The sequence below is a fragment of the Meriones unguiculatus genome, chromosome 17 (genome assembly GCF_030254825.1).
Source record: "Meriones unguiculatus strain TT.TT164.6M chromosome 17, Bangor_MerUng_6.1, whole genome shotgun sequence".
Lineage (NCBI taxonomy): Eukaryota > Metazoa > Chordata > Mammalia > Rodentia > Muridae > Meriones > Meriones unguiculatus.
Window position 1 is genome coordinate 40,213,302 of NC_083364.1, and position 14,715 is coordinate 40,228,016.

Consider the following 14,715-nt stretch of genomic DNA (forward strand, 5'->3'; position numbering starts at 1 on the left):
TTGTCAGGTTTATTTTTCTAATTCTTTTTCTTCTTGATTTTTAGGACGGATAAGCTTTACAGAACCTAATATCCAGAATGTGCCACGAGATTTTGAAATTAAAATGCCAACACTAGTAAGAGAAAGCCCACCTTCTCAAGCTCCAGGCAAAGGCGTGCTTGCAGTAGCCAGGTAGACTTTATTTCTCTGTATTGACATTGTTTTTTTTTTTTTATGAGTGTGATGGCTCAAAAAGACCCTATTGTATAAAACAATTCAGTACAGCCAAGTTTATATTCTAGATATACCATTTTGGTTCTAGACATTATCCATTTCACACTTTATGATGATGAAGCTGGTTGATGATAAAGGCTGCAGACCTCCTTCACTAGAGTCAATGCTACTACCATCGTGTGCTTTGTCAATATGGAAGTGGAGAGGCCACCCGTTTCAGCAGTGTCCCTGCCCCAACATTTACTTGATAAAAGGAAGAGCCTAGGTAGTTTACCTTGGGGCTGGTTAGAGATTTGTGGAATTAACTTGTCTCAGAAGCAGTTCATGGGGAGGTGATTATAGAAGGGGCTTCTTGTTGTACTGAATGTTTGCTAACAAAGGTCTAGTGTCCTAAAGTTTAAAGAGGGTTTCAGGTTAGGTCATGTAGGTATCTTGGATGGAATTTAGGTTGTTTTTGTTTTTTTTTTTAATTGGAAATCAGACCTTTCTTGTATCTGAGATTCACCATGTTCTAGCTGATGATTTTATTTGTATTGCAGAGGACAAAATATGGTTTATGGCCTGCACCCTGGGCATGGGACACTGATGGAGGATAAGGCCTCAGACAAAGGGGTACCGTTTTCAGTGAGCATGCGTCACGCCTTCGTGCCTTTCCCAGGTAAGGGCAGCTCCACGTGGCTGGGGGCTGTTTGCGGGAACTGGGAAGTCCTGAATTGTGAGTAGGGTGCAGAGGTGGGCATTGTGCTCTCTGTCTTCCCTGTGCTGGGTGCTGCGCCTGCCCCAGTACCACTGTGGTCCATCTCAGTAGCTGCTGGGTGCTGGTACTGTCGGTAAGCCTCTGCAAATGTAGCTGATTCTGCCCGTCCTCATTTGCCTTTGCTTCTTTATGGGGTTTTAGTGATAGTGAAGCAGCTCTCCTCACTTTCCCCCATTGGCTGGGAATAGCAGAGTTGTGGGTTCCTGCCTGTCTTGTTGGCTCCTGTGTTTGCTGCTGTCTGTTCACATCTGCCTGCTTCCTGCTTCATGAGTGGCCTCCAGTCCAACTGCAGCCTTAAGCCATACACCCTTTTGCCATCAAAACGCCTGGAGGTTGTAAGCCAACTCCTTAATTATCCCATGGTTACTGTGCCATTTATCTTTTGCCAGTGGGTAGTCCAGGAGAATGAAATTGTTTCGAGTTCTGTCAGAAACTTCCCCTCCATGATTGCTGACAGCTTGGCTTGTTAAGAATGAACTAGCAGCATACAGAGTTCAATCTAACGCAAGGGAGTCTCAGCTGTGCGGCCTCGGGGATTTCCAGTGACAGTCCCATAGGCCCGGCTGTCTCCTTTAGTTGTAGAAGATGCAGCATGGCTGATTTAAAAGCCGTACTGCTCAGTAGGAAGGTGAAGCATGCTCGTGATTTGAGGTTTCCTGCTGCCACATTGTGCAGATTTCCCAAGTTCTGGTGTTTGAAGATTCTCCCCACCTGCTGCAGAGCACAGGCCTTTGCTACAGCAGCGTGTGCTGGGCACACAGGGGTGGGGGCTCCCCAGGTGTGGTCTGACTGACCAGAGCTCTGGAGGAATCTAAGCAGCAGTAGCTGAGGGCTTGATCTTGGTTTAGAATTCATAAAATTTACACTTAAAATGTAGACTCACATGCTGAATTTGTTTTGAACGGTTTTTAAACTTCTGGTATAGCTGAATTCAGTACTAAAAAGGTTTTTAAAAAATTATTGAATCTCCATTGACATGGCAAGTTCATGCTTTTTTTTGGAAGGGTCACTTTGAAGGATAAATGTATCTATGACCCACATTAGCTGCAAAGGGATTCCTGGTTTTGTCCTGCTGCTCATTTTATGCACAACTCCTTTCTAAATTCTTACCAGTTCCGGCTGGCTGCTGACAGGCCCAAGCTCTAGTGTCATTTCCTCAGATGAGAGGGAACACCTCACCCTGCAGGTTCTGGAAGTACAAGCATTTGGAAACTTCACAGTTGCTCACCTTGTTACCTGCCTTCTCAGTTACACCTCTGAGACTTCATTGTCTGCTCTTTAACTTCTAAAACAGTTCTTTTGGAGCTGGAGAGATGGCTCAGAGGTTAAGAGCTGTGGCTGTTCTTCCAAAGGTCCTGAGTTCAATTCCCAAACACATGGTGGCTACAACCATCTCTAACTGTAGTCCCATGGGATCTGATGCCCTCTTCTGGTGTCCAAATGTACGTGCACACAAATCACCCATATACATAGAAAAACAAACAAAAACCCAGTTATTTCATTAATATACCTATTATATATTTGCTAGCATTCCTTTTGTAATATATATAGCTTTGGCTATATAATCTTTTTGGCTTTGACCTAAGAATTATCATTCTGTATATAGTTCTGTATTTGAGCTTTTCATCTAACCTTTTTGTAATAAAGGCTTGTGCTTATCCGTAAAGAAATGGGAGTAGATGGAGGTGGTGGTTGCACCTTTAATATCAGCGGAGGTAGGGAGATCTGTGAGGTGTTGGCCAATGATAGCTACAGAGTGCGTTCTTGTTTCAAAACGAGACGGGACGATAAGCCAGCTTATAGCCTGTGTGTGCTCCATTGGCAGCAGCATCTCAGTTTGTTTGCTGAGCCACAGACTAACATCAGCTGGATTCTGTCCATGTCTGCTTGCTGCCTGGTGGGCAGGAGGCTGCCCTTTTGCCTCCCAGGAGTAGCATACTAGAGTCTCTTGCACGCTTGCCTGAGTGTGTTGTGCAGACTTCTGGGTGCTGCAATTTCATGTGAGGGAAATTTATTTCTGGCTATAGGTTTAATTTCCAGTCTTCTTATTATGAGTGAAATTCAGCATTTTTATTACATTTGAGGGTCTTCTGCCCCTTATCATTTCAGTGAACTTACTTATGAAGTCTGTTATTAACCACTTGTCCTCTGTGCTAGCAGTTAAAACATCTTTCCTACTTTGATCATAATCTTTGTTTTTGTCCAGCACATCTTATGAACTTACTTGTAATCCATAAAAAGCTTGTCTTATTTTCTTAGTATTCTTCCTCTCCTACTGCTAACTTGATCTTTTTCAATAAATGTTTCTGCTATTATTTGAACTGAATCATAATTTACTGAACAGCAATTTGTTCGTCACTTATTTGTTCATTTTTTCTTTTTATTCTCTTACATATTATACCCAATTGAATTTCCCCTCCTTCTCTTCCCCTCAGTCTCTCCACTCTATCTCCCTTTCCCCAGATCTACCATCCCACTCTTTTCTCAGAAAGAAGCAGGCCTCTCAGGGACACCAACCAAACTCGGCATAACGAGTTAAAATAAGACCAGGCATATATTCTCCCATCAAGGCTGGACGAGGCAATCCAGTCAGAGGAAAAGGGTAGTAAAGGCAAGCAAGAGAGTCAGAGACACCCCCACTCTCACTGTTAGGAATCTCACAAGCACAAGCTCTACAACCATAACATAATATGCAGAGGACCTAGGACAGACATGGCTCCCTGATCTCTGTGAGCCCACTTGAGTCCTGTCATCAACAGCCATTTCTTAAGGGCATATTCTATGAGATGTTTTCTGTAAACCTATTGTATATAAAATTTCCTGTGGAACAAAGGGAAATTTAAGGCTCTGACCCTAAGGAGTGGGAGAAGCATGAGAGAACTGTTGTAGATTTGTGCTAGGTATTGGGAACACTGAGCAGGGCCCCCACAGTCAAGGGACAGATGTCAGGGGTGGTTTGGTATATATCGCATACAATGAAAACTTGAAACATCACGATGCACAGGAATGAAGTGTATTGTACTTGAAATAAGGCTCTCACATTTGAACACATGACCTTAAAGTTAGAAAGCAACGTTTCTGTCCTCTTGCTGAATTGTAGTCTGTGGAGCTGGGCTAGCTTGTAAAGTGGGTGTGCTTTTCAGGTGGCTTAATATTGGCTGCCGACTACTCTCAGCTTGAACTGAGGATCCTGGCTCACTTGTCTGGTGATCGTCGCCTCATCCAAGTCTTAAACACTGGAGCAGATGTGTTCAGGAGCATTGCCGCCGAGTGGAAGATGATTGAGCCTGATTCTGTAGGCGACGATCTGAGGCAACAAGCAAAGCAGGTGAGCTGAGTGGATGAGTTTCATAGAAACAAAAAAGAATGAATTAAATGCTCACGACACTTCAGCTTGTCTGCCAATTTCAGTTGAACGCTCTCTGTCTGGATCTTTCAAGCCGCATTCATTGGAGTCAGTCTCTCTTGTGGTATTCGTTGTAGGGTCCCCCTCCCCCAGCACAGTGGAAGCAACCACTCAGGTCTCTGGGCAGTTAGTGTCAAGAAAGTACCGTATATAAGTCTACTCTGTGGCTAGTCATGGTGTGTGGTGTTCAGGGGCGGGAACGGTGAAGGCAGCTGTTACACAAGAAGAAGAATGTGTGTTTTATATCTCTAATCAGTGTCTTGGCAGGAAGTTCCATATTTTCATGTTCATATTTCCTTACAGCATCTCGCCAAAGTGCTTTTTATGGAAGGCAGTCTCTACTGTTTTTGAATAGAGTCGGATTGTAATGAATGAGGGAGCTTTGAGCAGTTCAGCAGCTGTTCTTGCATTTTCACAGTGGGTCACTCAGTCACAGACGAGACAAAGGACATGTGACCATCTCCTGGCTGGATCCATACCAACACTTCCTAACCACACACCCTGTGGGAAACCAGATGCCATTTTCCAGGGACCTGCTCTTTCTAGGTTCACTTCTTCATGGACTTAGCTGGCATGAAATGGTGCTTTAGCTGCAGCACCTGTCCCCACTGTTTAAAAAGCAGGCTCTGCTCTTCTGAATCTGCATGTAGCAGGAGTCAAACTGTTAGCAATATAGACAAAATGTTCCTGTAATGAAGCTTTCTAGGCAGCTCCGGAGACAGATGTCATTTATACCCCTGTTATAGCGGAGGGAACAGACACAGTGTTAAAGATTTCTTTACACTCAGTTTTAAGTGGTGGAGTCAGCACGAGTACAGAACACCGGGACATCTCACCTCTGAATCCAGCTATCCAGGGTGCTGCTGTCGGTGTGCATCAGTGCTTGCCTGACTCAACAGTTAACGTGTGAGAACAACATTTGACACGCACCGAGTGATCTAATCCCCAAGTCTTGCTGAGATCTCAGACTAAGTCTTACAAGCCAAAGCAGACAAGCCTAGTGCTGGGAATCACAGTGGAATAGTGTTAAAAGCTGAAAGGAAGACTAAATGGAGGTTTAAAGTAAAAAAGCTTTTGGCCAGGTATGGTGGCACACACTTCCACACCCCGGGACAGAGCCAGGCGTGGTGATGGGGGGGGGGGGTGTCATTCTGATTTCAAGGTCAGTCTTGTTTATAAAGCAAGTCAGGCCAGCCAGAACTGCATAATGAGATCCTATCTCAAAGCAAAACCAAAAAACCCACAAAACAGGTTAGAAAGGGAGATAGGATCCCTTTAGGGTGTCATGTTAAAAGTTTTTAGAGTTATGATAGGCATTTTATCTGATAAGCAGTTTGTCTTCTAACATTTTATTTAACATTCATATGGAGCTTGTTTTGTGTCAGCTTCCTAAATACCTGCAGGTCAACAGTTTTTCTTGCAACAATCTCATGATACAAACACTTCACTTTTTGGATGAAAACGTTTGGTTATAAAGAGGTCAGGCGGCTATGGCAAGATCATGCATGACTCCAGACAGACATTACCATTAACCTATGTAGTTTATTTCCCCTACTACTTCCAAACTTTACTTCCAAGGTTTTCTTTATACTTAATGCAGATGAATTTTGAGTTTGTGGATGTTAGACTTTAGGCAGCTGAGAATTGAAGATATTTCTTTCCAGGGAAGTTTCCCCTATTCTCAAGGTGTTTGCTCCTGTCTTACCCACGGGCAAGGACAGGAATATTTGCAAAACTTTCTTTGCAGACACCATTGAGATACTCTGGGGAATAAAACCTGCTCTAATGGCTGGCGGATAAAAAAACGAAATCAATCTTACTATTTTGACGGTTCCCTTCCCCCATTCAGATTCACTCATCTGTTCATATACATATGTTCATGTGCTCAAAGGCAGAACAGATGCAAACTGGGTACCAACTTCTGTGGGTCTTAGCCCACAAGCTGATCTAATCATTCCTTTGGTTCACTACAAAGTAAAAAGTTTATGAAGGTATGGATCCTAGTGAACACTGTATACTTCCATTTTGTCTAGTTATGACCTCCAACTTACTGAATGTGATGGCTGCCTTTCAGATTTGCTATGGAATTATATACGGCATGGGAGCTAAATCTTTAGGCGAGCAGATGGGCATCAAAGAAAACGATGCTGCTTGCTACATTGACTCTTTCAAGTCCAGATACACAGGTAAGAAGTTAAACTCAGGGTTTTATAGCTGCTCATCACATTAATTAATATTATAGAAGCTTATTAAAATGTTTATTAATTAGAAGTTTTACCAGGAATCCTTGAGGGCAAGTAACATGCAGCTTGCTGGCAGCATGCATTAAGATCGGCTTGTGCAGATAAAGGCAGGGTCAGGGGCCTTACTGCCTGTGCCTCCCTCCAAAATGTAGACGCTGACTTGTATTTTGGGTTTAGATAGCTTTTTAGATTGACATTAAAACATTTATCAACTGTATACGAAATTCTGAGTTACTGTTATGGAGTGGTTTGGATACTCTAAATTATCTCTTCTTTTAAACGTTTATTAAAATGTAATTTACATACAATTAAAGTCACTGTTTTCATATACATCTGTGAAGTTTGACAAATGTATGTCGTCATAAACTCTGTAAGTCAGCTAAAATACAGAGGATGGGGAGGGGCATTGGGAAGGGGAGGAAGGGGGAATTACAGCCGGGATGTAATATATGAGAGAAGAATAAATAAATAAAAAGGGAAAGGGGCAATCAGTGGCCCCTTGGAAAAAGTCTGTGCTGAAGAGAGGTTTGTATTGTTCTCTTTTCAAGACCGAAGTCACAGTGCTCAAAACGCCTCTGGCCATGTATCCAAAGCACTGCCAGGAAGAAAGGCAGAATGGGTCTATGCAGAGACGAGAGGCTCTGGGATACCTCTGTAACCGTGGCCATTTTCTGAACCTGTCTAAGCCTTCATTTTTAGATACTCAATGACTCTAGGAATCCTGGTCCTAGAGACTTGCTATTGTGAAGCCATAATAACTGTGCGCTGTAGGTAACTCATCATGTTTGAGATAGCCTTAGGCCTTATGGAAATAACACTGAGCTAGAGACCCATGTTCTCACAGCTTCAGTTCCTTTCAACATCCTTGGCAGAGAGCAGCCACTAGGAAGCAGAATGTATGTATTGCTCATCTTCTCAGATCTTCCAAGTAAAATGTCAGCTCTAGTTTGGGGTTCACTCCCTGTCCTTGATATGGAGGCAGAGGATCTAGAAGTAGTATTGATCCTTTAATGAGCCAACAAGGGAGAGCGAAGTAGCCCTCAGCGGGTGCTAGTCACCAGTAGAGGACTGAAATTCCCATGGCTGAAAGCAGGCAGTCCCTGCTTAGTAGAGGTGATTGTTGGATTGAGATACTTACTTTTAGTGTTTTGTTTTTTTAAACCACTCTGTGTTTCTAGATTTTTATTTTACCCCCTCAAATTTGAATAAAAATTGCCACAAAACTTGCAAAGATAGAAGACTTTGTTTAAAATAAGTAAAAGTGATGACATTGCTATATTAGAATCACAGCATGTTTTAAGAGGTAATCCAGTGAAGTTTTTCAGATGCCACTGACCTTCTGCAAACTATGTCTGTTGAGTTTGGGGCTGTGCATATTCTGAGGCATTTTATAGATGGCTGTGAACCCCCAAATTTGGAGTTGAAATGTAAGGAGGAGGAGTATGACATAAATGGAGAGGGGGAAGAGATTGTGGGAACCCCACTTTCGGGAGCACAGGGACATGACACCTGCAAGTATGTTCAGGGTTAGAACATAGATGAGTGCAGATGATCGGGTGGTGATAGTATGTGACAGATAAGAGTGAGGGCTGCTGTCAGCAGTCGGAACAAGAATGAATAAAACCAGGAGGCATGGCGGGATTTTGTTGTATTGAAACAGTGGATGACACACAGGATGGACTTGGCTGTAATTGTTTCTGTATTTTCTTTGTAGGGATTAATCATTTCATGAAGGACACAGTGAAGAACTGTAGAAGAGATGGATTTGTTCAGACAATTTTGGGAAGACGCAGATATTTGCCAGGAATCAAAGACAACAATCCTTACCATAAAGCACATGTATGTTGAAATTTTTCTGAGTTTTAACATTTCAGCGACATTTACTGTTCAACAAAGATTGTGATGTTCCTTTTAGAAACATTACATAATTTGATTTTCTGAATAAAGAAAGTTGGCCATTGGTTTTATAAAAGGGCTTTTGGGGTGATGACACTGTTTTTAATAGTTAAGGCCAAACTATTTTTTCTCATATATGTGATTATACACACAAAAGCGATTAGAGTGGTGTTGGCTTTGTGCTGCAACTTGATAGTTTACCAGTCCTTCTTCTAGTTAGTTCCTGATCCCAGATGTATTTTTCCTGGCCCTTCAAGCCTGTGAGAAGAACTTGCCGGCTTCCCATAACCTTCTGATTCCTGTTTCTAGATTCTGCTGATTACTCCAAGAGAGTGACTTCTAATTGCAGGACTGCTCCCCTCGCTCTCTCCTGATTGCTAACTGATGTAAGAAGACCCACCCTCAGTGACCCCTATCATTAAGTCACCTGCAATTGTCTTTTATAGGCTGAACGTCAGGCCATCAACACAAGAGTTCAAGGATCAGCTGCTGATATAGTCAAAATAGCCACAGTTAACATTCAGAAGCAACTAGAGACCTTCCATTCAACCTTCAAATCCCATGGTCATCGGGAAAGCATGCTCCAGAATGACAGAACAGGTTTGTCTATCAGTGAGGCACTTGCTGGGTCTAACATGGTGAAAAGGATTGTACCCAAAGGTGACTGTGTAGAGGGCAAATTTTATTGCTAAGAATCCTCGAATATTTTGATACTGGCTAACTTTTTACTCTTGGAAATTATTAATGATATCAAGGAATGATAATTTATGCTATAGTTACCATATTAGAAATTAAAGAATTTGAAGCTTGCTTTAACATTTTCAGATAAGGTAGTTAAAAATAAACCTTTCATAAAAGAGGGAGCTGAAGAGATGTCTCAGAGGTTAGGAGGGCATACTGCTCGTGCAAAGGACTTAAGTCCAGTCCCCATCACTCACATCAGGAGGCTCACAGTGGCTTGCAACTCCAGCTCTAAGGAAACCAATACCTGTGACCTCCTTAGGTCCCTGTACTCACATACACATGCCCACACCTGCGCACATAACTAAAAATAACTCTTAAAAATAATAACATAAACAACATGTTTTTATGAAAGTAAGTGTTTTTGGAACAGAAAAAAATTAGTTCTGAGTTACTTTATTTTGTATTTCTGTGAGTCCCTTTAATGTCTGACTTGTAAAAAGATGGATTCCTGTTTCTGTACCATTTTGTATTACTGTGATTTCTACAATGATAATACCCAAGTTTTAGAATACCAATGTGTTTCCCAGAATGTGCGGTTTGAGTCCTGGCCCAGGATGGTTAGTGGTTTTGCTGTAATTTATGAGAGGTAACCAAAAAGCAAACCCAGCAAAAAACAAAAAGCCTGGCAGTTCTGTTATGAAAGTCAGCTTTATTTTGCACATGCGAGAGTCCTCTGTGGCCCAAGACCACATTGGAAACCTTGGTGACGTCCCTGTTTATGATCTGCACACAGTCTGTTGCCAATATTGCTGTCTTGTCTTTTGTTGTTGATGTGCTTATTTTTAAGATACTTTCAGGTTCAATTCTTTATTTCTTGGATAAGTTATTTGTTTTTCTAGTAACTGTGCAGAATCTTCCTTTTTCCTCTGTTACATGACCATAGTTTAAGTGTTGTGTGTCAGAGTGAGTGAGACATCAATCCATGACCACAGCCTTTAAAAAAAAAAAAAAAAACAAAAAACTTCCTTGAGAAAGTTGAGGTTTAGTGTATAGAGGGCAAGGATAAGCTGCTGGGCCTGGGCAGAAAAGATAACAGTTCCGGATGGAATTAGCTGCTTCCAGAAGAGATTTGTAACTAGTGTAGGCAGTTACATAGTCAGGAATGATTTAGAAGTAGGCGCTTCTTGCTTCTCAACCTGTGGCTTAAATGTAAAATCTTGTATACTGAGGCTAAGAGGCAAACCCTGAATGAAACAGTGTGTGACTCTCTTGAGCACAGTGCTGGGTGTCAGAAGCCCCACAACAGCACCTTTCAAGCTAACCGGAAGTCAGGTGGATCACTGAAGATGGTGCCATGCTGAGTTAAAGGACTTAAATCATTGAGAGCCAAGGACACAGAGAAGACAGGGAACAAGAAACTCATAGTATTCTGGGTCAGAAGCTAGGAACCAGAGGAAATGGCGAGGACAAAGTTACAATCGGAGAGATGAAAAATTAGGGCATCCAGGGCAATGGTTCTCAACCTAATGCTGTGACCCTTCGGCACAGTTCCTGGTGTTTTTTGACTCCAACCATAAAATTATTTTCCTTGCTACTTTGTAACTTTAATTTTGCTAGTTATGAATTACAATGTAAATATCTGATGTGATCTCCGTGAAAGGGTGTTTGACCCTAGAGCAGTCATGACCCACAGTTTGAGAACCACTGCTCTAGAGTCCACATGTGATAAGTGGACATGACACAGCAGGTAAATCTCAGCCCGGCTGACACACAGACAGCTTTGCAGCCATGCTGTGGAAGAAGCTTGTGGGCTTAGCAGCTGTCTTCATTCTCCAGCCTCCTCTAAGCAAACTGAGGCTGGAGGCAGTCAGTAGCAGTTAAGGGATGTGTGAGAGAAGCAGCAGTGTGGGAGGAGGTAAAACTTATTGTTGGGTCTGAAAGATAAGTAGGAACCTTGTACGGCAGAAAGGAAGGATGCTCTGATATTGAGCACATGGGCAGAGGCGGTAACTGAGGAATACAGTCTAGCAGTAGACTCAGCTAGTTAGGGAAAGGTAGCTAAGCCTAGCACAGTTCTTCACCACTTACTCGTCATTGACCCTTTGCAAGCTGACTAAAAAATACAGATCATTGCCACAGACTGTTGGGCAGACAGACTTTGATGTGCATGTCAAGGCCCTCACAAATGCACCGAGGTTCACATGTGGACCTAGCTTTAGAGAGTACAGTGCACTGGAGAAACACAGCTTCTGTCACATGACAGTTCTAACTGCAGCAAGGCACCAGGGAAGCCCTTGGTGAAACACGGCCGGCTGCTGGAGTTGACTGCACCCTGAGGTAGCGCTCAGGCACCATGTTGCTCAGGGTGAAGGATACTTACGAGAAATCGGTTGGAGAAATTTTAAAGCAAGTTCTTCATATCCTGTTTACTTTTCTCTTTCTGCAAGGAAGTTATTGGGGATTTGAGTTTGCCTGCTAGGTAGCAGCCAGCATTTTCCTGATAGCTCCAAGACCTATGTTTCAAGATCTTTAAGAACAAACAAAACCATGTTCCTGTAGTTTGATGACATGCTGCTCAGTTTTGTTCTTTTTCTTGGGGCAGGATTGTTGCCAAAGAGGAAACTTAAAGGGATGTTTTGTCCTATGAGAGGAGGATTCTTCATCCTTCAGCTTCATGATGAGCTTTTATATGAAGTAGCAGAAGAGGATATTGTTCAGGTATTTTTGTAGCACACAGACCATTTTGTAGACAGCAGATGGTGGGGGTCAAAATGACCGTGTGTTTGTTTGTTTTCTGCCATGTACAATGTATTTGGACCCTCTCCAGAAGGCTGGCTGCATAAATGCTGAGCCCTCCAGGGTATGCTCAGTCCCATACTGACAGTAGGGGGATCTCCATGCGGAGATGCTTGTCTGAGGGCTTGCCCCAGGCAGTCTAATGCCTGGCTTTTGTTTTTTCTTCTATAAACTTTTTTTTGTTAGTTTATTATAATTTATTCAATTTGTTTCCTGGCTATGGCCCCCATATCCCAGCTATAGCCTCTTCCTTTGCCCCCTCCCAGTCTACTGATAGGGAAGGTCCTCCTCCCCTTCCATATGACCCTAGCCTATCAGGACTGGCAACATTGTGCTCCTCTGTGGCCTGGTAAGGCTGCTCCCCCCCTCATGGCGAGGTGATCAAAGAGCCAGCCACTGAGTTCATGTCAGAGACATCCCCTGCTCCCCTTACTAGGGATTCCACTTGGAGGCTGAGCTGCCATAGGCTACATATGAGCAATGGGTCTAGTTTATCTTCATGCATGATCCTTGGTTGGATTATCAGTCTTTGTAAAGACCCCTTGGCCCAGATTTCTTGGTTCTGTTGGTCTCCTTGTGGAACTCCTGACAGGAGCCTACCACAGAGGGCCTCTGAAAGACTCTACCCAGAAGGGTATCAAAGCAGATGTTGAGACTCATAGGCAAACTTTCGGCAGGGTACAGGGAATCTTATGAAAGAAGGGAGAGATAGAAAGACCTGGCTCACTTTTGATTGTGTTTGAACACCCCTAGATGCAGAGTACCAGTCTGGTTTATACCTTGCTCAGTGGGTGACTGGGAAACATCCTTTGATTTGGACGGAGTTTATTAACCTCTTTTCTTTATTTGTAGGTAGCTCAGATTGTCAAGAATGAAATGGAATGTGCTATAAAACTTTCTGTGAAGCTGAAAGTGAAAGTGAAAATAGGTGCCAGCTGGGGAGATCTAAAGGACTTTGATGTTTGAAGGTGCAGCCAACCAGGTCTCCAGAGCAGCCTGCACAGAGATGGTCACTTAGAGAGCACTGACTGTCCTTTCCCCTGCCTCATGACCGCCAGCTCTCAAGTCTCGGTGCACTAAAAGAGCACTTCTGTAGCGGGTTTCTAATGTGTGCTAGGGCTGGTCCCGGCAGGGTTACAGGTGTTGAGGGGAGTTAGTCATTCTCACTCTCAGAGAGTTATCTATGAGTTTCCTTTCATTCTCACTCTCGGAGAGTATCTATGAGTTTTCTTTCATAATTTATTAGGCTTTAAACAGTCTCAGTATATGCTTGAAAAATGCACTTAGCACTTTCGGTCCTCAACTGTGTAGACTGTGAAGGAATGGAACTGCTGCCTCGGGGATATTTTTATTCTTGTCCAGGACTCGGACGCTCATGCCATAATCCTCTGAGAGCCACAGGCAGTGTTCAGTTCCAGTACTTTAGAATGATGCAGAGTGTGGAATCTTTTCCTACAGTAAAAACTTCTGAAGTAGAATTTTAAAACTTAAATCAAAATTCTAAAAGATTGTAAGATATGGTGTGAAAGGAGTCTAGAAATCCATTTTCATGAACTGTGGTTGCTTGACTTTTTTCTTCACAGTTCTTATAGTGAAAGTATTTGGGAGATTCTTAAAATGAGCTCTTTCCTGTAAGAAGTGTCCCATCAGGTTAGACTTACTGCAGTTGAACCTAACACTGTCAGGCCAGGAAAATGCTGTTTAGTGCCTCTGTCTGTATTTGTGATAGGGAAAGAATACTCGGGCTCAAAACATTGATTTTTATACTCACAATTGATATGGTTTGCTGTTCAAATAAATTTATGAGAAACTTATATTAATGTTTCCATTAAAAACGTATTTGTTCTAAGAGTATCAGAAGCCTTTGTCTTTTATTTAGTTTTATTTGGTTTGAGATGATTTTTGTATGTTAAAAGAGATACCTGCTTTATCAGATACAGTTGTGTGGGTAGGGAGGGAGGGGCAAAGGGCAGAAGATGGCCTCAAACTCTGTCTTGAATCCTCTGCTCTTAAGTGATGGGATTCTAGGCATGAACTGCCACTCTCTGCTTTATTCCTTGAGGTATTTTATGTTTGTGTGTGTACAAATATGAATGACCAAGGGAGGATCCCCACCCCAAAATCCACCCATCTTATAAAAATGAGAATTCAACTTGATGAACTCTAGGAAAAGAACAACCATTAACTTCAAAGAATACAAGACAGGTAAAGAAAAAAAAGTCAACCTCAAAGAGAATGGGCTAAAGAGAATAAATGCCCGAGAGATGTTCAAGAAAATACAAACATAAGTTTGATTAAAATAACAAAGACAATCCAGGATTTGAAATCTGAATTCTACTCAGCAACTCACAAAAGCTTTTCTAACATAAGACCACATATTGGGACATAAAACAAGTCTTTAGAGATTCAGTAGACTGAAATAAATCATTTCATCCTATCTGACCACAATACAATAAAAATTAAAATCAAGAGCAAACAATCCTCTGGTAAGCACACAAACTCAAAGAGTTAACTTTTTGCTAACTGATGACTGGGTCAAAGAAAAATGTCAAATTTTCTTAAAATCTTGGAACTAAAATATAACAAAACCTCTGGACACATTAAAACATTTTTATGAGAAACTTAGTGCCTACATTAAGAACTCAGAAAAGGTATAAATGACTTCATAATGCAACTCAAAAATTTTGAGAAACAAGCCAAGTCCAAACTCAGTAGATGGC

The 14,715-nt window shown here is 42.2% G+C and overlaps 1 protein-coding gene across 1 annotated transcript in view; it reads left to right on the forward strand.

Annotated features, from left to right (window-relative positions):
• Polq (DNA polymerase theta) overlaps positions 1-13,796 on the forward strand; it is a 67,601-nt gene extending 53,805 nt beyond the window's left edge. Inside the window, exons 23-30 of the mRNA XM_021661753.2 lie at positions 45-171; positions 753-871; positions 4,114-4,298; positions 6,451-6,562; positions 8,334-8,458; positions 8,962-9,115; positions 11,802-11,917; positions 12,848-13,796. Coding sequence (XP_021517428.2) covers positions 45-171; positions 753-871; positions 4,114-4,298; positions 6,451-6,562; positions 8,334-8,458; positions 8,962-9,115; positions 11,802-11,917; positions 12,848-12,961 — 1,052 coding nt within the window. The 3' untranslated portion in view covers positions 12,962-13,796. The remainder of the gene's footprint in view (positions 1-44; positions 172-752; positions 872-4,113; positions 4,299-6,450; positions 6,563-8,333; positions 8,459-8,961; positions 9,116-11,801; positions 11,918-12,847) is intronic.
• The last annotated feature ends 919 nt before the right edge of the window (positions 13,797-14,715 follow it).